Here is a 27968-nt window from a genome sequence, read left to right as displayed (position 1 = left end):
AAAAGGTTTCTGTGTTGAACAAACATCAAAACAAACAACAAAACAAACATTAAAACCAACAACAAAAGAAGACAGAGAAAATAAGGAAATTATAAAGGAATAGAAAATAGAACAGAATTGTGATGTTGGTCTAAGGAGATATGACATTTACAAAAGGTTTCCTATGTGTAAATAAAAACAGACAAAAGGTTTCCTATGTGTAAATAAAAACAGACAAAAGGTTTCCTATGTGTAAATAAAAACAGACATTTACAAAAGGTTTCCTATGTGTAAATAAAAACACAAAAGGTTTCCTATGTGTAAATAAAAACTGACAAAAGGTTTCCTATGTGTAAATAAAAACAGACAAAAGGTTTCCTATGTGTAAATAAAAACAGACAAAAGGTTTCCTATGTGTAAATAAAAACAAAAGATGAAGCTATGTATGTAAAATGGACAGGAAAGTAGAAATGAATCCATGTGTAGAAGGTCAACTATGTAATGTGTTCCAGTATCTAAACAATTTGATGCACTAAATTAGGCGAATCTTATAACACTTAGAACAAACTTTAAGCAACATTTAATTTTAATAAAAGTGCTTTATAATATTATAATTGTGTTTATGCATTGTTTTTTTATACCGGTCTAGGGAAGAGTAATCCCATGTAGAAAATGTCTGGACATTTTGTGAAAAAATATCTAATCTGGCCGCCCTAACAATTTTATTTAATACCTCCAACTGAATGTTGATCTTTTTTAAATTAATTATTTAATTTCACCTTTATTTAACCAGGTAGGCCAGTAGAGAACAAGTTCTCATTTACAACTGCAACCTGGCCAAGATAAAGCATAGCAGTGTGACAGAAACAACAACACAGAGTTACACATAAACAAACGCACAGTCAATAACACGATATATAAAGTCTATATACAGTGTGTGCAAATGGAGCAAGGAGGTAAGGAAATAAATAGGCCATAGTAGAGAATCTGCCAAGAGTACCCCACTGAAATACCCCTGAGTACCCCACTGAAATACCCCTGAAGTACCCCTGAGTACCCCACTGAAATACCCCTGAAGTACCCCTGAGTACCCCACTGAAATACCCCTGAAGTACCCCTGAGTACCCCACTGAAATACCCCTGAGTACCCCACTGAAATACCCCTGAAGTACCCTGAGTACCCCACTGAAATACCCCTGAAGTACCCCTGAGTACCCCACTGAAATACCCCTGAAGTACCCCTGAGTACCCCACTGAAATACCCCTGAGTACCCCACTGAAATACCCCTGAAGTACCCCTGAGTACCCCACTGAAATACCCCTGAAGTACCCCTGAGTACCCCACTGAAATACCCCTGAAGTACCCCACTGAAATACCCCTGAAGTACCCCTGAGTACCCCACTGAAATACCCCTGAAGTACCCCTGAGTACCCCACTGAAATACCCCTGAAGTACCCCTGAGTACCCCACTGAAATACCCCTGAAGTACCCCTGAGTACCCCACTGAAATACCCCTGGAGTACCCCTGAGTACCCCACTGAAATACCCCTGAAGTACCCCTGAGTACCCCACTGAAATACCCCTGAAGTACCCCACTGAAATACCCCTGAGTACCCCACTGAAATACCCCTGAAGTACCCCTGAGTACCCCACTGAAATACCCCTGAAGTACCCCTGAGTACCCCACTGAAATACCCCTGAAGTACCCCACTGAAATACCCCTGAAGTACCCCTGAGTACCCCACTGAAATACCCCTGAAGTACCCCTGAGTACCCCACTGAAATACCCCTGAAGTACCCCACTGAAATACCCCTGAAGTACCCCAGAGTACCCCACTGAAATACCCCTGAGTACCCCACTGAAATACCCCTGAGTACCCTACTGAAATACCCCTGAGTACCCCCCTGAAGTACCCCTGAGTACCCCACTGAAATACCCCTGAAGTACCCCAGAGTACCCCACTGAAATACCCCTGACGTACCCCAGAGTACTCCCCCCCGCGTAACACCGAAGTACCATCGGAGCACCCCTGGAGTACCCCCTCATGTGCATTTTACCAGTAGGGCCTTCTCTACTTGGCATGGGGTACTTGAGAAAACTCATGACATCATAGGCTCGATGTCATGAGTTTTCTCAAGTACCCCATGCCAAGTACCCCCAGGGTTCCAAGTACCCCCAGGGTTCCAAGTACCCCTGGTGGGAACCGCCTTAAAGTATCTAGCTAGTATTAGTGTACCAAGTTTGATACTTGTATCATAAAGTGGAATGAGCTCAGGTATATTTGGTTCTAATGCGCTGGACTATGTACACCAAGGGCCACCATTTTAAATTAATTCATTAATACAAGTTTGATGTCAAATATTTAGCCACCTAATCTAAACATGTTTTGTTTTTACATAAACTTTAGGCGTAAAAATCTACAAAGCGCCTCTTCAAATAATCTGTCTCGGTGGTCTGTGTGTTATTGTTGACAGGTGCATAACGTTTGAGTTTAATTGATTCTCAGAAAGCAGCGCTGAATGTTGTATGCGTTGCAAACCCAGTTTGTAGATAATATCATCTCTGCAAATTGTAAAGTAAGTGTATTTTTTTACTATTACAATATATATGTAGTTGAAGCATTTAAAAAAATAAAATAGTGAATGTGCGCGATAGTCAAATAGTGTAAAAGTACGTCATGCAGTCTGGCAGTCAATGTTTCCGTTTTATACATAACTAACGTTAAATAGTTTTATTACAATTACAGCGAAGTTACATTTGTTTTAACGTAGCTAGCTAATGTCGATTAATAATTTATAACATTTTAATGCGATACGTTTTACTGTAGGCCTGCAAATATTTAGGTGATGTGCAATTGTTATTATAATTAATTAATAATAATTATAAATAATTATAATTGTTCGTCGCACTGTAAAACGGCAATGTGTAAACTCCCCCACCACGAGCAGCTCTGAGTTCACCTCCTTTAGGAGAAGCAGCCGGGCACCGCCACTGTCTATAGCTAGTTCAGCATGCATAATAAAGTCTAGGTCTACCTGTTCAAAAACACAAAAGACTGAACTATGCATGTCCTGCTTAATATACAAGAGGATTTAGTTTTCTTCTGAATACAAAAGGTAAGTGGAAAAGTGTGTGTGTGTGTGTGTGTGGGGGGGGTGAATGTGCACGCTGAGTGAAAAGACAACTGACCTGTTAGCGTGTCTCCGTTTTACGTCCCAAATGGCATCACATTCCCTACGTAGTGCACATCGTTTGACAGGGGGGGACATTAAGGTAGTAGTGCGCTGCATAGGGAATAGTGTGCAATTTTGGGACTCGAAATTTCCCAGTGTGCGTCTCTCTCTCTGCCAAATCACTATCTATTGACTACACAGTGTGAGTTGAAAGAAGCTTTTCTACCTTATGACAGGCTTGGCAGCTCCTTGTTGTCCTAGTAATGCAGCTGGAGCCTATGTTCCCTCGCACAGCACCACACCTCTTTAGGAGGAGGAGGAGGGGAGGAGGAGGAGGGGGCGGACTGCCAAGCCAGGTTTTTGGGAAAGGGAGATGTACTTTGAACACAGCAAAGTTTGCGAGAAGATATTTAAATTGATTCAGACCCTTTAGCCTGAAGAAATGGAGCTAAAACTGAAAGACAGCAGGATTATCAGTTCATATTAAATGGATACAATGAAAGGCCTAGATGATGTTGTCATGGATAAATGACAGGCCTAGATGCTGGATAGATAAATGACAGGCCTAGATGATGTTGTCATGGATAAAGGACAGGCCTAGATGCTGGATGGATAAATGACAGGCCTAGATGCTGGATGGATTAATGACAGGCCTAGATGCTGGATGGATAAATGACTAGGCCTAGATGCTGGATGGATAAATGACTAGGCCTAGATGATGTTGTCATGGATAAAGGACAGGCCTAGATGCTGGATGGATTAATGACAGGCCTAGATGCTGGATGGATAAATGACTAGGCCTAGATGCTGGATGGATAAATGACTAGGCCTAGATGCTGGATGGATTAATGACAGGCCTAGATGCTGGATGGATAAATGACAGGCCTAGATGCTGGATGGATAAATGACAGGCCTAGATGCTGGATGGATTAATGACAGGCCTAGATGCTGGATGGATAAATGACTAGGCCTAGATGCTGGATGGATTAATGACAGGCCTAGATGCTGGATGGATAAATGACAGGTTTAGATGCTGGATGGATAAATGGCAGGCCTAGATGCTGGATGGATAAATGACAGGCCTAGATGCTGGATGGATAAATGACAGGCCTAGATGCTGGATGGATAAATGACAGGCCTAGATGCTGGATGGATAAATGACAGGTCTAGATGCTGGATAGATAAATGACAGGCCTAGATGCTGGATGGATAAAGGACTAGGCCTAGATGCTGGATGGATAAATGACAGGCCTAGATGCTGGATGGATAAATGACAGGTTTAGATGCTGGATGGATAAATGACAGGCCTAGATGCTGGATGGATAAATGACAGGTCTAGATGCTGGATGGATAAATGACAGGCCTATATGCTGAATGGGTAAATGACAGGCCTAGATGCTGGATGGATAAATGACAGGCCTAGATGCTGGATGGATAAATGACAGGCCTAGATGCTGGATGGATAAATGACAGGCCTAGATGCTGGATGATGTTGTCATGGATAAATGACAGGTTTAGATGCAGGATGGATTAATGACAGGCCTAGATGCTGGATGGATAAATGACAGGCCTAGATTCTGGATGGATAAATGACAGGCCTAGATGATGTTGCCATGAATAAATGACAGGCCTAGATGCTGGATGGATAAATGACAGGCCTAGATGCTGGCCGTACAGAGACACAGGACAGCAACACAATTAAACCCAACCAAATCATGACAAAACAAAAATATAATTACTTGACACATTGGAAATACTTAACAAACTAGAACGCTATTTGTGCCTAAACAGAGAGTACACAGTGGTAGAATACCTGACCACTGTGACTGACTCAAACTTAAAGAAAGCTCTGACTTTGTACAGACTCAGTGAGAATAGTCTTGCTATTGAGAAAGACCGCCGTAGGCAGACATGGCTCTCAAGAGAAGACAGGCTATGTGCTCACTGCCCACAAAATGAGGTGGAAACTGAGCTTCACTTCCTAACCTCCTGTCCAATGTATGACCATATTAAAGATACATATTTCCCTCAGATTACACAGACCCACAAAGAATTAGATAACAAATTCAATTTTGATAAACTCCCATATCTACTGGGTGAAATACCACAGTGTTCCATCACAGCAGCAAGATTTGTGACCTGTTGCCACAAGAAAAGGGCAACCAGTGAAGAACAAACACCATTGTAAATACAACCCATATTTATTATTATTTATTTTCCCTTGTGTACTTTAACTATTTGTACATCATTACAACACTGTATATAGAGATAATATGACATTTGAAATGTCTCTATGAGAGAGAGAGGTAGAGAGAGGTAGAGAGAGGTAGAGAGAGGTAGAGAGAGGTAGAGAGAGGTAGAGAGAGGTAGAGAGAGGTAGAGAGAGGTAGAGAGAGGTAGAGAGAGGTAGAGAGAGGTAGAGAGAGGTAGAGAGAGGTAGAGAGAGGTAGAGAGGGAGAAGCAAATATTGAACCGATTTCAGCGCAGAAATGTGGTAATTAACTACAATAACCATAATCCATTGCAGAGATTTGGAGCCCTTTTGGGAGCACAGGCACGTGCCCCCTCAGATGAGTCCTTTTCTCTGTAATACCAATTGAATGTTCACTATTTTTGGAATTTCCATTAAAAATCTCCAATCATTTATTTTTATTTTTATGTCATTATTTAATAATGGATTTAGTGTTGTTAACTAATGAAACTGGACCAGCCTCAAAAAGCACACATCACTCAGTACCGCATACTGAGACACAATGTGTTTAAGATTCTTCATAGCTGTAGTTCAACCCCCCCCCCCCCCCCCCCCACCCACCCAGGTCAAGTTTCCAAACCCCAAATGCCCCACTTGGTACACACACACACTCTCCACACACACACACTTGGGTTGTGTGTCCTGCTTAGAGTACATTATGATAGCCCTGCTCAGATGATGTGCTTCATTAGAAAATGCCTGACTGTGTTGTTGAATAGACATTCATATCTTCCCCCCCTACACACGACGGAATGTTGGGGAATTCCGCCCTCCGCCCGGGCCCTCAAATAGTGGCAGCTTCAGATTATGCCCCCCTGCCCACACACACACAGCCCCCTGTCAAGCCCCCGTACAGCTGTACACATGCCAGGCGTTTGGGAATCTCAGTGCTCTGGTATCATATACACCGTGCGGGGATTTCCGACTGGCTGTGTGTTCGGCTCACACACAGATGACAGCAGCAGCGGCGTGTGCCTGGCTGCCGCTTGAACAATGGAACTGTCTCTGACACTGCTGCTCCAGTCTGTTCCAGTCTGCTCCAGACTGCTCCAGACTGCTCCAGTCTGCTCCAGTCTGCTCCAGTCTGCTCCAGTCTACTCCAGTCTGCTCCAGACTGCTCCAGTCTGCTCCAGTCTGCTCCAGACTGCTCCAGTCTGCTCCAGTCTGCTCCAGTCTACTCCAGACTGCTCCATACTGCTCCATACTGCTCCATACTGCTCCAGTCTGCTCCAGACTGCTCCAGTCTGCTCCATACTGCTTCAGACTGCTCCAGACTGCTCCAGTCTGCTCCATACTGCTCCAGTCTGCTCCAGACTGCTCCAGTCTGCTCCAGTCTACTCCAGACTGCTCCATACTGCTCCATACTGCTCCATACTGCTCCAGTCTGCTCCAGACTGCTCCAGTCTGCTCCATACTGCTTCAGACTGCTCCAGACTGCTCCATACTGCTCCATACTGCTCCAGTCTGCTCCAGACTGCTCCAGTCTGCTCCAGTCTGCTCCAGACTGCTCCATACTGCTCCAGTCTGCTCCAGTCTGCTCCAGTCTGCTCCAGTCTGCTCCAGTCTGTTCCAGTCTGCTCCAGTCTGCTCCAGTCTGCTCCAGTCTACTCCAGTCTACTCCAGTCTGCTGTAGTGTTACAGAGGGGAGCAGGTCAATGTAGTCCAGTCTACCTCACTGACTGAGTGACTGACTTACTGCATCTCTTCTTCTTCTTCTTTCCCTGTCTCTCTGAATGAGCTGTTCAGCACACACTATTCACCTTTTTACGTAGATGGACAACATGATCCTCAGTGCCATGACAACGAACATCTTCACGAGTACAGGTTTCTGCTGGATGTCTTTATGCTACGGTACCTCCCCCTATAAATTCCCATTTTAAAATCCAGCTTTTTACAACCTTTGTGCTCGTAACCACGGCAATATAGGCTCTGCTTCTACTTCCCCCAGTAGGAAATGACTAGGAGGTGACACGGACCATCCCCTGTATAAGCACAGTTAGTTACTGCGTGGTAGTTACAGTAGTTACTGTATAAGCACAGTTAGTTACTGCTTGGTAGTTACAGTAGTTACTGTATAAGCACAGTTAGTTACTGCTTGGTAGTTACACTAGTTACTGTATAAGCACAGTTAGTTACTGCTTGGTAGTTACACTAGTTACTGTATAAGCACAGTTAGTTACTGCTTGGTAGTTACAGTAGTTACTAGTTAGTGATGTTGTATTTCTCTCTTCCTGCAGGTGTAGAGACCTGACCTCCCACCTGTCCAGGTAGTTATGGTTATGCTAGTTAGTTACGGTAGTTAGTTGTAGTTACTAGTTAGTTATGGTGTACCCCTCTTCTCTTCCTGCAGGTGTAGAGACCTGTCCTGGTAGTTATGGTTATGCTAGTTAGTTATGGTAGTTAGTTGTAGTTACTAGTTAGTGATGTTGTATTTCTCTCTTCCTGCAGGTATAGAGACCTGTCCTGGTAGTTATGGTTATGCTAGTTAGTTATGGTAGTTAGTTGTAGTTACTAGTTAGTGATGTTGTATTTCTCTCTTCCTGCAGGTATAGAGACCTGTCCTGGTAGTTATGGTTATGCTAGTTAGTTATGGTAGTTAGTTGTAGTTACTAGTTAGTGATGTTGTATTTCTCTCTTCCTGCAGGTATAGAGACCTGACCTCCCGCCTGTCCTGGTAGTTATGGTTATGCTAGTTAGTTACGGTAGTTAGTTGTAGTTACTAGTTAGTGATGTTGTATTTCTCTCTTCCTGCAGGTATAGAGACCTGACCTCCCACCTGTCCTGGTAGTTATGGTTATGCTAGTTAGTTACGGTAGTTAGTTGTAGTTACTAGTTAGTGATGTTGTATTTCTCTCTTCCTGCAGGTATAGAGACCCGTCCTCCCACCTGTCCTGGACAGAGGGTTATGGAAGTTACTTACAGGAAACTTTCGATGTAAACTTAAACAACCAAAACCAGATATAAAGTATGTAGAAAAGATAATGGACCTATATATAAATATACATATATATGTTTTAATAATATAATCTTTGAGAACTAACAGTCACCTAAATGTAAGCATAGAGGAATATCTGTTTTTATATTTGAGAACAGCGTTAATCTTGGCAAAATGTGTAGAATTGCAGGAAATTACGCTGAACAAAACTATAAAATGTTCAAAAATTTTACAGTTCATATGTGGAAATCAGTCAATTTTAAATAAATTCGTGAGGCCCTAATCTATGGATTTCACATGACTGGGAAATGACAGAAATTGATCTGTTGGAGGAAGTATCTAAGTGAGTCTAATATAGGAATGCTGTCCGACGTTAGTGATTGATTTTATAAACCTTATTTCTACATATATTAATATGGGCTATTTTCAGCTCTTGACAGAGTAGTTTATCAGAGAGAGACATTATATGGAAAAGAGAAAAACAAAGCAAGAGAATAAAACATACAGTGAGGAGAACAAGTATTTGATACACGGCTGATTTTGCAGGTTTTCCTACTTACAAAGCATGTAGAGGTCTGTAATTGTTCATTCATTTGCATTTGCATGACATAAGTATTTGACAAACAACACACACTGTTTTGCTTTATCTTGGCCAGGTCCCAGTTGTAAATGAGAACTTGTTCTCAACTTATCCGACCTGGTTAAATAAAGGTGAAATAAATAAAAAACTGGAATGTGTTTCCACTGCTCCCAGAGTCCAATGGCGGTGAGCTTTACACCACTCCAGCCGATGCTTGGCATTGAGAATGGGGATCTTAGGCTTGCGTGCGGCTGCTCGGCCATTGAAACCCATTTCATGAAGCTCCCGAAGAACAGTTATTGTGTTGACGTTGCTTCCAGAGGCAGTTTGGAACGCGGTAGTGAGTTTTGCAACCGAGGACAGATCATTTTTACGCGCTTCATCACCCTGTGTGGTCCTGTTCTGTGAACTGGTGTGGCCTACCACTTCGCTGCTGAGCCGTTGTTGCTCCTAGATGTTTCCACTTCACAATAAGAGCGCTTAGAGTTGACAGGGCCAGCTCTAGCAGGGCAGAAATTTGACGAACTGACTTTTTTGGAAAGGTGGCATCCTATGACGGTGCCACGTTGAAAGACACTGAGCTCTTCAGTAAGGACATTTTACTGCCAATGTTTGTCTATGGTGATTGCATGGCGGTGTGCTCGATTTGTATACACCTGTCAGCAACGGGTGTGGCTGAAATAGATGAATCCACTCATTTGAAAGGGTGTCCACCTACTTGTGAGTGGCTTTTCACCTAATCAGAATCATGAAACCTTGATCTGCACAATGTGCGGTTGATTCATGGGGGCATCTAAAACGGGCCGACCGTGCCCCCCTGCCAATGGGCCGACCGTGCCCCCCTGCCAACGGGCCAACCGTGCCCCCCTGCCAACGGGCCGACCGTGCCCCCCTGCCAACGGGTCGACCGTGCCCCCCTGCCAACGGGCCGACCGTGCCCCCCTGCCAATGGGCCGACCGTTCTCCCTCCCATCCACCCTGGACAGAGAGTTATAGTAGTTAGTGACGGTGTTCCTTTATCTCTCTCCTCCTGCAGGTATAGAGACCCCTCCTCCCGTTTGTCCTGGACAGAGAGTTCCTTCCTGGCCTCCATAATGTCACAGAACCAATCAGAACAGAGCTCTGACATCCTCAGTCAGGATGTGTTCAACCAGCTGCTGGAGATGCTGGACCAGTGAGTCTACACAACACACACACCACACAACACACACACACACAACACACACACCACACACACACACACCACACACACACCACACACACACACACACACACATCACACACCACACACAAAACACACACACCACACACAAAACACACACACCACACACAGACAACACACACAACACACACACACACCACACACACAACACACACACCACACACACTACACACACACACCACACACCACACAGTTCTAAACCTAGTTAAATCCGTGTTGCCCTGTGTGTGTTTCAGGTCTGCGTTCCACTCGTCGCAGCCCATAGAGTTGAACTTCTCAGACAGCCCAGCAGACGAAGATGGACCATCAGGGAACACCATTCAGATCAGCATGGATTGCATCACCATGCATGAGGGACAGGAACCACTGTCTGTAAGTACATACTGTACAATATTCAGATCTGCATGGACTCTACTATCTGACCAGCCTGTGAGTACTGTACTGGACATGGCTAAATAGGTACAGTACATTATAATATTACAATACTATAGATAGCCTACTGGGAAATGTCACAAATGTCAAATTCAAAATATTTGTTTGTCAAGTCAAATGTAAAGGGCAGTAGACCGAACTGAAGTCTCACAAGAACACTCCTGGCGGTGTAGAGGGCAGTAGACCGAACTGAAGTCTCACAAGAACACACCTGGCGGTGTAGAGGGCAATAGACCGAACTGAAGTCTCACAAGAACACACCTGGCGGTGTAGAGGGCAGTAGACCGAACTGAAGTCTCACAAGAACACACCTGGCAGTGTAGAGGGCAGTAGACCGAACTGAAGTCTCACAAGAACACACCTGGCGGTGTAGAGGGCAATAGACCAAACTGGGGGGGTAAGTCTCACAAGAACACTCCTGGCGGTGTAGAGGGCAATAGACCAAACTGGGGGGGTAAGTCTCACAAGAACACACCTGGTGGTGTAGAGGGCAGTAGACCGAACTGGGGGGGTAAGTCTCACAAGAACACACCTGGCGGTGTAGAGGGCAGTAGACCGAACTGAAGTCTCACAAGAACACACCTGGCGGTGTAGAGGGCAGTAGACCGAACTGGGGGGGTAAGTCTCACAAGAACACACCTGGCGGTGTAGAGGGAAATAGACTGAACTGGGGGGGTAAGTCTCACAAGAACACTCCTGGCGGTGTATAGGGCAATAGGGGGGTAAGTCTCACAAGAACACTCCTGGCGGTGTATAGGGCAATAGACCAAACTGGGGGGGTAAGTCTCACAAGAACACACCTGGCGGTGTAAAGGGCAGTAGACCGAACTGAAGTCTCACAAGAACACACCTGGCGGTGTAGAGGGCAGTAGACCGAACTGAAGTCTCACAAGAACACACCTGGCGGTGTAGAGGGCAGTAGACCGAACTGAAGTCTCACAAGAACACACCTGGCGGTGTAGAGGGCAATAGACCAAACTGGGTGGATAAGTCTCACAAGAACACACCTGGAGGTGTAGAGGGCAATAGACCAAACTGGGGGGGTAAGTCTCACAAGAACACACCTGGAGGTGTAGAGGGCAATAGACCAAACTGGGGGGGTAAGCCTCACAAGAACACACCTGGAGGTGTAGAGGGCAATAGACCAAACTGGGGGGTAAGTCTCACAAGAACACACCTGGAGGTGTAGAGGGCAATAGACCAAACTGGGGGGGTAAGTCTCACAAGAACACACCTACCGTACAGTCACTGTTGTACTGTACACCGTACATGACCGACCAGCTGAAATCGGTTTTATGTAGCAAAACTACAAATTATATCATACACTGCATTTGAGGAACAATGGGGAAAGTAATTTTGCTTTGAAAGTTGATCAACTCGTAAAACTCACTTTTGAGAAAATATCCTTTTTGAATGTTTTGGTTCCACTACTGGAGCCCTTCTTTGGTGTGTTTTCACCCAATCAGCATCGTTCACACCCTCTTATTAACGCCTTCGCCCCACCCATCTCTTTAAGGGTTGATCTGAGCGTCCTGCACTAACAGCAGCACCCCTGTAAACACCTTTATTATAGACAGATTCTAAATAGCTATTGATCATATTATTATTGATGACAGATGTTGTGGTTGTGACCCAGAGTCTCTTGACCCTTTATTATACACAGATTCTAAATAACTATTGATCATATTATTATTGATAACAGATGTTGTGGTTGTGACCCAGAGTCTCTTGACCCTTTATTATACACAGATTCTAAATAACTATTGATCATATTATTATTGATAACAGATGTTGTGGTTGTGAACCAGAGTGACCCTTTATTATAACAGATTCTAAATGTTTATTTGATCATAAATTATTGATAACAGATGTTTATTTGAAAGGAAACTCTCTTGATGTTTATTTGAAGATTCTAAATAACTATTGATCATATTATTATTGATGACAGATGTTGTGGTTGTGAACCAGATTGACCCAGAAGGAAACTACTCTTAATGTTTATTTGAAAGGAAACTACTCTTAATGTTTATTTGGAAGGAAACTACTCTTAATGTTTATTTGGAAGGAAACTACTCTTAATGTTTATTTGGAAGGAAACTACTCTTAATGTTTATTTGGAAGATTCTGATATTATGTTTTATATTGACCCAAATTTCATTGTTAATTTGTTTATTTTTCATGGCAGATTCTTTATCCATAAAATGAAACTCCTCTTCACATTTGTTTAAGATGATTTGAATTTAATCAGTAAGTGTTTTTGACAAATTTAAAATGTATCTCGATATGTAACACCCCTGTCTGTTAGGTTTATGTTTCTTGTTTGTATATTTCTGTTTTTGTATTTGTTTCTTTCATAATTTTATTTAAAAAATAGCAGTCAATCATTCAAGCTAACTTGCTAGATACTTCCAGACGCAAATGAGAGAACAGCTCACTGAACAGTACTCGCCCTAGCAGAGCTGATTGGGCTGTTATGTTGTCCAGAGCGTTGGTGACTGTAACTGTGCTGTCAGATTGTCTGTTGGTAAATACAGAGTGTTTCGCTCTCGATGCATTCACACTGGACTACTCTGGCCGACGAGTAGAACGTTGTGACATCACAACAGATGAGAGAACAGAGTAGGGTTGATTAGAACGTTGTGACATCACAACAGATGAGAGAACAGAGTAGGGTTGATTAGAACGTTCTGACATCACAACAGATGAGAGAACAGAGTAGGGTTGATTAGAACGTTGTGACATCACAACAGATGAGAGAACAGAGTAGGGTTGATTAGAACGTTGTGACATCACAACAGATGAGAGAACAGAGTAGGGTTGATTAGAACGTTGTGACATCACAACAGATGAGAGAACAGAGTAGGGTTGATTAGAACGTTGTGACATCACAACAGATGAGAGAACAGAGTAGGGTTGATTAGAACGTTGTGACATCACAACAGATGAGAGAACAGAGTAGGTTGATTAGAACGTTGTGACATCACAACAGATGAGAGAACAGAGTAGGGTTGATTAGAACGTTGTGACATCACAACAGATGAGAGAACAGAGTAGTGTTGATTAGAACGTTGTGACATCACAACAGATGAGAGAACAGAGTAGGGTTGATTAGAACGTTGTGACATCACAACAGATGAGAGAACAGAGTAGTGTTGATTAGAACGTTGTGACATCACAACAGATGAGAGAACAGAGTAGGGTTGATTAGAACGTTGTGACATCACAACAGATGAGAGAACAGAGTAGGGTTGATTAGAACGTTGTGACATCACAACAGATGAGAGAACAGAGTAGGGTTGATTAGAACGTTGTGACATCACAACAGATGAGAGAACAGAGTAGGGTTGATTAGAACATTGTGACATCACAACAGATGAGAGAACAGAGTAGGGTTGATTAGAACGTTGTGACATCACAACAGATGAGAGAACAGAGTAGGGTTGATTAGAACGTTGTGACATCACAACAGATGAGAGAACAGAGTAGGGTTGATTAGAACGTTGTGACATCACAACAGATGAGAGAACAGAGTAGGGTTGATTAGAACGTTGTGACATCACAACAGATGAGAGAACAGAGTAGGGTTGATTAGAACGTTGTGACATCACAACAGATGAGAGAACAGAGTAGGGTTGATTAGAACGTTGTGACATCACAACAGATGAGAGAACAGAGTAGGGTTGATTAGAACGTTGTGACATCACAACAGATGAGAGAACAGAGTAGTGTTGATTAGAACGTTGTGACATCACAACAGATGAGAGAACAGAGTAGGGTTGATTAGAACGTTCTGACATCACAACAGATGAGAGAACAGAGTAGGGTTGATTAGAACGTTGTGACATCACAACAGATGAGAGAACAGAGTAGGGTTGATTAGAACGTTGTGACATCACAACAGATGAGAGAACAGAGTAGGGTTGATTAGAACGTTGTGACATCACAACAGATGAGAGAACAGAGTAGGGTTGATTAGAACGTTGTGACATCACAACAGATGAGAGAACAGAGTAGTGTACAGTCTCTGTTGTCCTGGACACCATACAGTCTCTGTTGTCCTGGACACCATAATCAAATCAAATCAAATCAAATCACCACATCAGCTGATATCTCAAAGTGCTTGTAAAACCCCAAACAGCAAACCTGGACACCATACAGTCTCTGTTGTCCTGGACACCATACAGTCTCTGTTGTCCTGGACACCATACAGTCTCTGTTGTCCTGGACACCATACAGTCTCTGTTGTCCTGGACACCATACAGTCTCTGTTGTCCTGGACACCATACAGTCTCTGTTGTCCTGGACACCATACAGTCTCTGACGGTGATATTATATTTTGTAAAGAGCACTAGCGACACAGATTAGCTGTTTGCCATAACGTCATACAACCCGTACTGTACATGACCTAGAAGAGTGGAACATCTTTGACCTGTAACCAAACACACAGGCCACTCAGCTGTGACATCAGATAGATGCCCTCTACACTATTGTAGATGAAGTGGATGCTCCCCAATGGAGGAATGCTGTTGTCCAGCAGCAGAGAAGTGTGTGTGTCATTAAGTAATGCTGCTCCAACTACACCATGTTGGCCTCAGGGGTCTCTCTCTCTCTCTCTCTCTCTCTCTCTCTCTCTCTCTCTCTCTCTCTCTCTCTCTCTCTCTCTCTCTCTCTCTCTCTCTCTCTCTCTCTCTCTCTCTCTCTCTCTCTCTCTCTCTCTCTCTCACTCACTCACTCACTCACTCACTCACTCACTCACTCACTCACTCACTCACTCACTCACTCACTCACTCACTCTCTCGATCTAGTGATTAATACTGCGCCCCCACCTTCCGCTCTACCTCCACCCACCTTCCGCTCCACCTCCACCAAGGGAGGGGCGTGGTACATGGGCATGCAGCGTCGTGTGAGGCTGAGCATGGCAGGGTGCCAATCACCATGCCTGCCGCCCAGCTTGCTGCCCAGCCTGCCGCCCAGCCCGATTATTACCTAGTTAGACCCAGCCTCTATTGATGAAAGACCACGATGGGCAAGGCAAATACCTCCTTCCCTCCCTCAAATCACCTCCCTCCTACAGAGGTGTCTCTCTCTCTTTCATGAGTCGTTAGAATGCCGTTCTGTTGAGGGCCCTGGGGGAATGGTTGTTTTGTGGAGGGTTTCATGTTTCATTTGAAATTCCTTTTCTTCTGGTAGGCCCCCCCCCCCTAGCTGCAGGGCAGCAATTTAACGCAGCACCTGCCTCCCTCAGAGGTCCCGTCTCTCACTCTGTCTCTCTCTCTGTGTGGGTGTCACCTCTACCTGGGTGGGGAACAGGGGGAGGAGGAGAGACAAGGCTCATGGTGGGAGTGTAGAATAACATGAAGGAATGTGTCAGAAACAGTGGCATGAGAAAGGCTATATCCTACACCTACCTCCTATATATAAATACCCTAAACAGCTGCTTGAACAGCCTGATACAGCTGTGATCAGCTGAGCGTGGCCAGGCCAAGTAGGACTCAGAGCGGGGCCAGGCCAAGTAGGACTCAGAGCGGGGCCAGGCCAAGTAGGACTCAGAGCGGGGCCAGGCCAAGTAGGACTCAGAGCTGAGCGTGGCCAGGCCAAGTAGGACTCAGAGCTGAGCGTGGCCAGGCCAAGTAGGACTCAGAGCTGAGCGTGGCCAGGCCAAGTAGGACTCAGAGCTGAGCGTGGCCAGGCCAAGTAGGACTCAGAGCTGAGCGTGGCCAGGCCAAGTAGGACACAGAGCTGAGCGTGGCCAGGCCAAGTAGAACACAGAGCTGAGTGTGGCCAGGCCAAGTAGGACTCAGAGCTGAGCGTGGCCAGGCCAAGTAGGACAGAGAGCTGAGCGTGGCCAGGCCAAGTAGGACTCAGAGCGGGGCCAGGCCAAGTAGGACTCAGAGCTGAGCGTGGCCAGGCCAAGTAGGACTCAGAGCTGAGCGTGGCCAGGCCAAGTAGGACACAGAGCTGAGCGTGGCCAGGCCAAGTAGAACACAGAGCTGAGTGTGGCCAGGCCAAGTAGGACTCAGAGCTGAGCGTGGCCAGGCCAAGTAGGACAGAGAGCTGAGCGTGGCCAGGCCAAGTAGGACTCAGAGCGGGGCCAGGCCAAGTAGGACTCAGAGCTGAGCGTGGCCAGGCCAAGTAGGACTCAGAGCTGAGCGTGGCCAGGCCAAGTAGGACACAGAGCTGAGCGTGGCCAGGCCAAGTAGAACACAGAGCTGAGTGTGGCCAGGCCAAGTAGGACTCAGAGCTGAGCGTGGCCAGGCCAAGTAGGACAGAGAGCTGAGCGTGGCCAGGCCAAGTAGGACTCAGAGCTGAGTGGGGCCAGGCCAAGTAGAACACAGAGCTGAGTGTGGCCAGGCCAAGTAGGACTCAGAGCTGAGCGTGGCCAGGCCAAGTAGGACAGAGAGCTGAGCGTGGCCAGGCCAAGTAGGACTCAGAGCTGAGTGGGGCCAGGCCAAGTAGGACACAGAGCTGAGCAGGGCCAGGCCAAGTAGGACTCAGAGCTGAGTGGGGCCAGGCCAAGTAGGACACAGAGCTGAGCAGGGCCAGGCCAAGTAAGCGAATGCATCCCAAATGGCACCATATTCCCTATATAGTGCACTACTGTTGACCAGAGCTCTATCTCCAATCCCTATGGGCTCTGGTCAAAAGTAGTGCACTCTGTTAGAGACTGGATGAAGTCTGAGCAGGTCCCTGTTAGAGACGGGATGAAGTCTGAGCAGGTCCCTGTTAGAGACGGGATGAAGTCTGAGCAGGTCCCTGTTAGAGACGGGATGAAGACTGAGAGGTCCCTGTTAGAGACGGGATGAAGTCTGAGCAGGTCCCTGTTAGAGACGGGATGAAGACTGAGCAGGATGGTGATTTACAGCAGAGTAGATCTGTCAACATGCAGAGGAGTGGCTCTTATTGCGTGTTTGGAATCATCCGTCTATCTTCAACACGCCTCTCATTATTGCGTGTATGGAATCATCCGTCTATCTTCACCTCTCATACGTTCCATGTTTTCTTTTGAATGCTTGGAACAACAACTACATATTTGCTGTAAGAATTTCCTATAATAAGAATACAACTATTGGAATTTCAAGTTAACTATTATAACTAATAATAGTCCCTTTTTTCAAGGTAGGCCTGATTCTTTTGCCTTCTGTTTTCACTTCAAATCAAATGTATTTATAAAGCCCTTCTTACATCAGCTGATATCTCAAAGTGCTGTACAGAAACACAGCCTAAAACCCCAAACAGCACAGTGGCTAGGAAAAACTCCCTAGAAAGGCCAAAACCTAGGAAGAAACGTAGAGAGGAACCAGTCTCTGAGGGGTGGCCAGTCCTCTTCTGGCTGTGCCGGGTGGAGATTATAAACCTAGAGAGGAACCAGGCTATGTGGGGTGGCCAGTCCTCTTCTGGCTGTGCCGGGTGGAGATTATAACAGAACATGGCCAAGATGTTCAAATGTTCATAAATGACCAGCATGGTCCAATAATAATAAGGCAGAACAGTTGAAACTGGAGCAGCAGCACGGCCAGGTGGACTAGGAAAAACTCCCTAGAATGGCAGGAACCTAGGAAGATGGCCAGTCCTCTTCTGGCTGTGCCGGGTGGAGATTATAAACCTAGAGAGGAACCAGGCTCTGAGGGGTGGCCAGTCCTCTTCTGGCTGTGCCGGGTGGAGATTATAAACCTAGAGAGGAACCAGGCTCTGAGGGGTGGCCAGTCCTCTTCTGGCTGTGCCGGGTGGAGATTATAAACCTAGAGAGGAACCAGGCTCTGAGGGGTGGCCAGTCCTCTTCTGGCTGTGCATGTTTTTGTTATCACATGAACGAGGGGAAAACGGGGTGATGCAACAGTCCAAGCTAGAGAACAGTTCCAATACTCATTCCCAACGCAGGACTCTCTCTCATGAGCTACACCATTCATCTCAATTAGTTACACATGAATACCTTTTCACTGCTCTGGCATTTCAGCTGATGTTGTGTCTTTGCAGAACCTTGAGAATTCGCACTATGATCTCTTTTGAAAGGCTCTTTTCACTCAGCATAATTTTAAGGTTATTCACGTAACCCCGGTTTTCTGATAATATGAGTGATATATCTCACGTGGGAGATTCGCTAGAGTCACCTACTCTCGGTAAAACCTATCGAAAGTGTCTGTTGGAGACAGACAGGTAAGCGTGGCGAATGAGGTGAGCCCCTCAACTCCATAAAATGAGCTATTCTCCCACCCTCTGGTTAATCTTGAGCATTCTTCTCTTCTTCGCACTCTGGTGAGCAGAGAACCAGGGTAGCGCATCCCCCCGGGTAGGACCCAGCATCCCCCAGGGTAGGACCCAGCATCCCCCAGGGTAGGACCCAGCATCTCCCAGGGTAGTTCCCAGCATCCCCCAGGGTAGTTCCCAGCATCCCCCAGGGTAGTTCCCAGAATCCCCAGGGTAGTTCCCAGCATCCCCCAGGGTAGTTCCCAGCATCCCCCAGGGTAGAACCCAGCATCCCCCAGGGTAGTTCCCAGCATCCCCCAGGGTAGTTCCCAGCATCCCCCAGGGTAGTTCGCAGCATCCCCCAGGGTAGTTCCCAGCATCCTCCAGGGTAGGGCCTGATAAATTCAGTAGTGAGCAGGGACAACACTGTCAATAGGGCCTGATAAATTCAGTAGTGAGCAGGGACAACACTTCTTTTGCAGTTATTCATGATATCTTTCAAAAAAAGGACTATCTAAGTCTAGGACAAAAATGCTTCTCAACAGTTTTTACCCCCAAGCCATAAGACTCCTGAACAGGTAACCAAATGGACTATTTGCATTGTGAGCCCCCCCTACCCCACTCTTTACACTGCTGTTACTCTCTGTTTATCTTATCTGCATAGTCACTTTAACTATACATTCATGTACATACTACCTCAATTTGCCCGACCAACCAGGGCTCCCTCACATCGGCTAACCGGGCTATCTGCATTGTGTCCCACCACCCGCCAACCCCTCTTTTACACTACTGCTACTCTCTGTTCATCATATATGCACAGTCACTTTAACCATATCTAAATGTACATACTACCTCAATCAGCCTGACTAACAGGTGTGTCTGTATGTTGCCTCGCTACTTTTATAGCCTCGCTACTGTATATAGCCTCTCTACTGTATATAGCCTGTATATAGCCTCTCTACTGTTATAGCCTCTCTACTGTATATAGCCTCTCTACTGTATATAGCCTCTCTACTGTATATAGCCTCTACTGTATATAGCCTCTACTGTATATAGCCTCTCTACTGTATATAACCCCTCTACTGTATATAACCCCTCTACTGTATATAGCCCCTCTACTGTATATAGCCTCTCTACTGTATATAGCCTCTCTACTGTATATAGCCTCTACTGTATATAGTCTCTCTACTGTATATAGCCTCTCTACTGTATATAACCTCTCTACTGTATATAGCCTCTCTACTGTATGTAGCCTCTCTACTGTATGTAGCCTCTCTACTGTATATAGCCTCTACTGTATATAGCCTCTCTACTGTATATAGCCTCTCTACTGTATATAACCTCTCTACTGTATATAACCCCTCTACTGTATATAGCCTCTCTACTGTATATAGCCCCTCTACTGTCTATAGCCTCTCTACTGTATATAGCCTCTCTACTGTATGTAGCCTCTCTACTGTATGTAGCCTCTCTACTGTATATAGCCTCTCTACTGTATATAGCCTCTCTACTGTATATAGCCTCTCTACTGTATATAGTCTTTTTACTGTTGTTTTATTTCTTCATTCATATCTATTGTTCACCTAATACCTTTTTTGCACTATTGGTTAGAGCCTGTAAGTAACTATTTCACTGTAATGTCTACTACACCTGTTGTATTCAGCATTTCACTGTGAGGTCTACTACACCTGTTGTATTCAGCATTTCACTGTGAGGTCTACTACACCTGTTGTATTCAGCATTTCACTGTGAGGTCTACTACACCTGTTGTATTCAGCATTTCACTGTAATGTCTACTACACCTGTTGTATTCAGCATTTCACTGTGAGGTCTACTACACCTGTTGTATTCAGCATTTCACTGTAAGGTCTACTACACCTATTGTATTCAGCATTTCACTGTGAGGTCTACTACACCTGTTGTATTCAGCATTTCACTGTGAGGTCTACTACACCTGTTGTATTCAGCATTTCACTGTGAGCTCTACTACACCTGTTGTATTCAGCATTTCACTGTGAGGTCTACTACACCTGTTGTATTCAGCATTTCACTGTATGGTCTACTACACCTGTTGTATTCAGCATTTCACTGTGAGGTCTACTACACCTGTTGTATTCAGCATTTCACTGTGAGGTCTACTACACCTGTTGTATTCGGCGCACGTGACAAATAAACTTTGATTTTATTTTATTATCTACATATCCTGAGCAGCTCATATTATAGACAGAAGTGTGGTACGTGGCAGACCAATCCAAACTTCTCTCTCTGCATGTCCAGCCCATCTATTGTAATAGCCAATCATGGCTAGCGGAAAGGTTCCTGACTTTGGCTAAACCAACCAGGCTTAATTTTAAAAAATATGTGTATTTTGTATTTACAGATGGCAACAAGTTTGTTAATTAATAAAAGTTCCAGAAGGCATTTATTATCAAAAACACATTTTGATAACAAAAATGCAAGGAAGGAAAGGAATGGAAACCTAGGAAATGTTGGTTGACTAGGATTTTGAACACAGAGAGCGTTTAGATGTTGGTTGACTAGGATGTTGAACACAGACAGCGTTTAGATGTTGGTTGACTAGGATGTTGAACACAGACAGCATTTAGATGTTGGTTGACTAGGATGTTGAACACAGAGAGCGTTTAGATGTTGGTTGACTAGGATGTTGAACACAGAGAGCGTTTAGATGTTGGATGACTAGGATGTTGAACACAGACAGTGTAAGACTTCGCCCAATATTTCTTGAATGCAACTCATAAGAAAGAACAATAGTATATTAATTTTAGCATCTATGTTTCCCATATATTCAGGTGGCCCATAACTGTTCATCTTTTTTGCAGCAATGGCAACAATTTATGGCGACCATGTGATTTTGTTTTCCCTCATTGTCAACAGATGAATTTCCAGTAATAATTACATTTCCCGTAACAGGGAACGCAGTCCGCCCACTGCTAAAATGAGTAAGAAAACCAATTCTATGTAGTTGACTGAGCGTGACACCGTCCCAAATGAAAATAGCAGGTGAGTGGGCAGAGGTGTTGCTGTGTGTAAAAGGATAGTCTCTCTCCACCGCCTGCTGCCCTGTCCTGTCTGGTCTGTGTGGAAGGAAGCTCTCTCTCCCTCGGCACCGTGCAGCACTCTGACACCCTGACACATGATACTGGACTAATCTAGCAGACTTAAGGAAAAAAGGCTCTTAAAAGGGACAAACGGAGCAGAGTCTCTGTCTGAGTCTCAGTAGTGTTATGACTGATTTATATGGGAGCTGTAGAGTAGGCCTTCTTTTTCATTTCCATAGCCTATGGCTAACTCATTTAGCCTGTGGCTAACTCTCTGTTGTAAACAAGCTGCTGTTTAGGTGTTGTGTTTCAGGCCTAGTTTACAGACTACCGTTTAGAAGAAGCTCAAGCCTTAATCACTGATCTCCTAACCTGTTGCCAAATAGTCAAGTGGGACACTTTAAAAAAACTAATTGTATTGTTGTATTTGATCAATTCTCATTTCTAAATGTTACTCCAATAGCGTATTTTGTCCTGCTGATAATAGTGTATTATAGAACAGGTCCTCTTTCAGGGATTCATCCACCTTTCACTGTGTCTCTGTGCTGTAATTTGTGAGGGTCAGGTTTTGGGCTCTACTCCCTTTGTGTTGCTGTGTCACCTGAGGAGACACTTTAAACCGTGTCACCTTATCCTTTTATTGACTAGGAGGGCTAATGTTAAAAGTCAATAGTTAGACTCGTGCCCATTCTTCACGTTTAGGACTGGTTACTGAGATCATGTGTATATTGGCTAACCAGACTCACCTCGGCGTGTGTGTGTGCGTGTGTGTGTGCGTGCGTGCGTGTGTGTGTGTGTGACTTGTAAAAGTTACCTTTTGGCTTAAAGGCCCTCTCTCTTTCATTTTGAACAAGAACAAGACAACAGACCACCACCTGGTTTGCTATGTGGGGGGTGTGGCTGGAGAAATGGAACAACTTTCAAATTGGTATGATGCAAAGACAGTCAGGCACTATGCTGGACAGGAGCCATTCTAGTTGATGGGAGTTGAGGAATATTTCATTCAGTCAACATGATTATCTTTGGACTATAGATGTTTTGTTTGGGAACTTTTCACTGATTTGGCATTCTTATTTTGTATTTGATTTGGTTTAATTTCTCTTTGATTATTTTAGCTGTTCTTGCCATAATATGGACTTGGGGTTTTACCAAATAGGGCTGTCTTCTGTATACCACCCCTACCTTGTCACAACACAACTGTTTTGGCAAATAGTAAAAATAAAGAAAAACCTTCGAATGAGTAGGTGTGTCAAAAAAGAAGCGTCCCTTTTTCAGGACCCTGTCTTTCAAAGATAATTGGTAAAAATCCAAATAACATCACAGATCTTCATTGTAAAGGGTTTAAACACTGTTTCCCATGCTTGTTCAATGAACCATAAACTATTAATGAACATGCACCTGTGGAACGGTCGTTAAGACACTAACAGGTTACAGATGGTAGGCAAGTAAGGTCACAGTTATAAAGACTTAGGACACTAAAGAGACATTTCTACTGACTCTGAAAAACACCAAAAGAAAGATGCCCAGGATGCCTGCTCATCTGCGTGAACGTGCCTTAGACATGCTGCAAGGAGGCATGAGGACTGCAGATGTGACCAGGGCAATAAATTGCTATATCCGTACTGTGAGACACCTAAGACAGCACTACAGGGAGACAGGACAGACAGCTGATCGTCCTCGCAGTGGCAGACCACGTGTAACAACACATGCATAGGATCTGAACATCACACCTGCGGGACCAGGTACAGGAAGGCAACAACAACTGCTAAGTTACACCAGGAATGCATAATATCAGTGTTCAGTCTGAGAGAGGCTGGACTGAGGGCTTGTAGGTCTGTTGTAAGGCAGGTCCTCACCAGACATCACCGGCAACAACATTGCATATAGGCACAAACCCACCGTCGCTGGACCAGACAGGACTGGCAAAAAGTGCTCTTCACTGACGAGTCACGGTTTTGTCTCACCAGGGGTGATGGTCAGATTCGCGTTTATCGTCAAAGGAATGATCGTTACACGGAGGTATTCAGAACCACAACCATAGAGTTCCCTAACCTCTTCATCATTTTTTCAATGTTTCTTAGCATAATTCATGTTGTTTTAGCTAGCTCAACTAATTACTCTAGCTTCAGAAGAGGTCAGGGCTTGAATGAGATGAGGTCACCGTACTGTGGCAGGTGAGAGGAAGGCCATAACATCAGAACGGGGGTCATTTTGGTGTAACGTGTCTCTCTGCTCTACAGCCAGTGCAGGCTGACTTGTAAAGTCTGCAGCCCAAGGAGCCTGGGCTGGAATGCAAGATTCCTGGGGATTGGCCAGCTGGGCTATATCTACTAGACATTCTATTGGCTCGGGTCACATATCTGTGCCATGCAATATCGTAACAGTCTACGTTTCACTCACCGGCGGAGTAGTTTGTCATAACCCAGTCTGAGAAGTGATAGCCTATCTTAATTTCCATCCCTGACTGGGTGTGTAGTGGCCTGTGGCCCCTGGACATGGGGTCTGGGGTCTGGGTAGGCTTGGGTGTGTAGTGGTCAGGGGGTCCTGGTAGGCCTGTGGCCCCAGGACATGGGGTCTGGGTAGGCTGGGTGTGTAGTGGTCAGGGGGTCCTGGTAGGCCTGTGGCCCCTGGACATGGGGTCTGGGGTCTGGGCAGGCTGGGTGTGTAGTGGCCTGTGGACCCTGGACATGGGGTCTGGGCAGGCTGGGTGTTTAGTGGTCAGGGGGTCATGGTAGGTCTGTGGCCCCTGGACATGGGGTCTGGGCAGGCTGGGTGTGTAGTGGCCCCTGGACATGTGGTCTGGGCAGGCTTGGGTGTGTAGTGGTCAGGGGTTCCTGGTAGGTCTGTGGCCCCTGGACATGAGGTCTGGGCAGGCTGGGTGTGTAGTGGTCTGTGGCCCCTGGACATAAGGTCTGAGCAGGCTGGGTGTGTAGTGGCCTGTGGCCCCTGGACATGGGGTCTGGGTAGGCTTGGGGGTGTAGTGGTCAGGGGGTCCTGGTAGGTCTGTGGCCCCTGGACATGAGGTCTGGGCAGGCTTGGGTGTGTAGTGGTCAGGGGATCCTGGTAGGTCTGTGGCCCCTGGACATGGGGTCTGGGCAGGCTGGGTGTGTAGTGGTCTGTGGCCCTTGGACATGGGGTCTGGGCAGGCTTGGGTGTGTAGTGGTCAGGGGGTCCTGGTAGGTCTGTGGCCCCTGGACATGGGGTCTGGGCAGGCTGGGTGTCGCTACTGATTGTAGACAATCAGCGATAGATGACTCAAGGGCACAGAGTAGTAAGGGTTCTGCTCCGTATAGTGACAGCTTTGAAAGAGTTTAACTTCGGGCCAGAGTTTCCCCTTCTTTTCCTGCAGGAATATAATTTACCCTCCACCCCACTTACCCTGCACTGTCATCAACCACCTCTCTTATAAAACATCCAGACACTCAGGTTGCAGTGCTGTCTGAAATGTAGCCTAGCGCTTGATAATGTTAACAATGTTAAATGCCATATATTATAACATGTAGCTAACTACAGATCTGATTACATACGAGCGTAATGGTAAAACAAAAAGAAGATTTTGCCTCTGTCAAAAGTTATGAAAGGTACTAATCATTTTTATTTTATTTATTAAATATTTTATTTAACTAGGCAAGTCAGTTAAAATTCTTATTTACAATGACGGCCTACCAAAAGGCCTCCTGGGATAAAAAAGTTGAATTAAATAAAAATATAGGACAAAACACACAACACTACATAGAGAGAGACCTAAGACAACACTACATATAGAGAGACCTAAGACAACACTACATAGAGGGAGCTAAGACAACACTACATAAAGAGATGCCACAACACTACATAGAGAGAGACTTAAGACAACACTACATAGAGGGAGCTAAGACAACACTACATAAAGAGAGACCTAAGACAACATTACATAAAGAGAGACCTAAGACAACACTACATAGAGAGACCTAAGACAACACTACATAAAGAGAGACCTAAGATAACACTACATAGAGGGACCTAAGACAACACTACATGAAGAGAGACCTAAGACAACACTACATAAAGAGAGACCTAAGACAGCACTACATAAAGAGAGACCTAAAACAACACTACATAAAGAGGGACCTAAGACAACACTACATAAAGAGGACCTAAGACAACACTACATAAAGAGAGACCTAAGACAACACTACATAAAGAGAGACCTAAGACAACACTACATAAAGAGAGACCTAAGACAACACTACATAGAGGGAGCTAAGACAACATTACATAAAGAGAGACCTAAGACAACACTACATAGAGAGACCTAAGACAACACTACATAAAGAGAGACCTAAGATAACACTACATAGAGGGACCTAAGACAACACTACATGAAGAGAGACCTAAGACAACACATTTACATTTAAGTCATTTAGCAGACGCTCTTATCCAGAGCGACTTACAAATTGGATAAAGAGAGACCTAAGACAACACTACATAAAGAGAGACTATACAACACTACATAGAGAGAGACCTAAGACAACACTACATAAAGAGAGACCTAAGACAACACTACATAGAGAGAGACCTAAGACAACACTACATAGAGAGAGACCTAAGACAACACTACATAAAGAGAGACCTAAGACAACACTACATAAAGAGAGACCTAAGACAACACTACATAAAGAGAGACCTAAGACAACACTACATAAAGAGAGACCTAAGACAACACTACATAAAGAGAGACCTAAGACAACACTACATAAAGAGAGACCTAAGACAATACTACATAGAGACCTAAGACAACACTACATAGAGGGACCTAAGACAACACTACATAAAGAGGGACCTAAGACAACACTACATAGAGGGAGCTAAGACAACACTACATAGAGAGACCTAAGACAACACTACATAGAGAGGCCTAAGACAACACTACATAGAGGGAGCTAAGACAACACTACATAGAGAGACCTAAGAAAACACTACATAAAGAGAGACCTAAAACAACACTACATAAAGAGAGACCTAAAACAACACTACATAAAGAGGGAGCTAAGACAACACTACATAGAGAGACCTAAGACAACACTACATAGAGAGACCTAAGACAACACTACATAGAGGGAGCTAAAACAACACTACATAGAGGGAGCTAAGACAACACTACATAGAGAGACCTAAGAAAACACTACATAGAGGGACCTAAGACAACACTACATAAGTAGTAATGTAATAAGACAGATGGTAATGTAGTGGTATCTCTTCATGGGGGTCATGTAATAAGACAGACAGTAATGTAGTGGTATCTCTTCATGGGGGTCATGTAATAAGACAGACAGTAATGTGGTGGTATCTGTTCATGGGGGTCATGTTATAAGACAGACAGTAATGTAATGGTATCTCTTCATGGGGATCATGTAATAAGACAGACAGTAATGTGGTGGTATCTCTTCATGGGGATCATGTTATAAGACAGACAGTAATGTGGTGGTATCTGTTCATGGGGGTCATGTTATAAGACAGACAGTAATGTAATGGTATCTCTTCATGGGGGTCATGTTATAAGACAGACAGTAATGTAATGGTATCTCTTCATGGGGGTCATGTAATAAGACAGACAGACAGACAGTAATGTAATGGTATCTCTTCATGGGGGTCATGTTATAAGACAGACAGTAATGTAATGGTATCTCTTCATGGGGGTCATGTAATAAGACAGACAGACAGTAATGTAATGGTATCTCTTCATGGGGGTCATGTTATAAGACAGACAGTAATGTAATGGTATCTCTTCATGGGGGTCATGTTATAAGACAGACAGTAATGTAATGGTATCTCTTCATGGGGGTCATGTAATAAGACAGACAGACAGTAATGTAATGGTATCTCTTCATGGGGGTCATGTAATAAGACAGACAGACAGTAATGTAATGGTATCTCTTCATGGGGGTCATGTAATAAGACAGACAGACAGTAATGTAATGGTATCTCTTCATGGGGGTCATGTAATAAGACAGACAGACAGTAATGTAATGGTATCTCTTCATGGGGGTCATGTAATAAGACAGACAGTAATGTGGTGGTATCTCTTCATGGGGATCATGTAATAAGACAGACAGTAATGTAGTGGTATCTCTTCATGGGGGTCATGTAATAAGACAGACAGTAATTATTT

At 44.7% G+C, this 27968-nt stretch overlaps 1 protein-coding gene across 6 annotated transcripts in view; it reads left to right on the top strand.

The window, feature by feature from the left end:
* tp63 (tumor protein p63) overlaps nt 1–27968 on the top strand; it is a 137338-nt gene that overhangs the window by 26063 nt on the left and 83307 nt on the right. For 5 of the 6 annotated variants that reach the window (XM_046299655.1, XM_046299656.1, XM_046299654.1 and 2 more), the window contains exons 2-3: nt 9957–10094; nt 10379–10514. In XM_046299655.1, the coding sequence (XP_046155611.1) occupies nt 9957–10094; nt 10379–10514 (274 nt within the window). Of the gene's footprint in view, nt 1–2980; nt 3098–9956; nt 10095–10378; nt 10515–27968 lie in introns of those variants that run through there. The other variant, XM_046299658.1, reaches the window with a different exon arrangement.

This window comes from Oncorhynchus gorbuscha, linkage group LG02 (genome assembly GCF_021184085.1).
Source record: "Oncorhynchus gorbuscha isolate QuinsamMale2020 ecotype Even-year linkage group LG02, OgorEven_v1.0, whole genome shotgun sequence".
NCBI lineage: Eukaryota > Metazoa > Chordata > Actinopteri > Salmoniformes > Salmonidae > Oncorhynchus > Oncorhynchus gorbuscha.
Note: the sequence above shows the minus strand (reverse complement) of the source record. Positions and strands in the feature narration are given on the sequence as shown.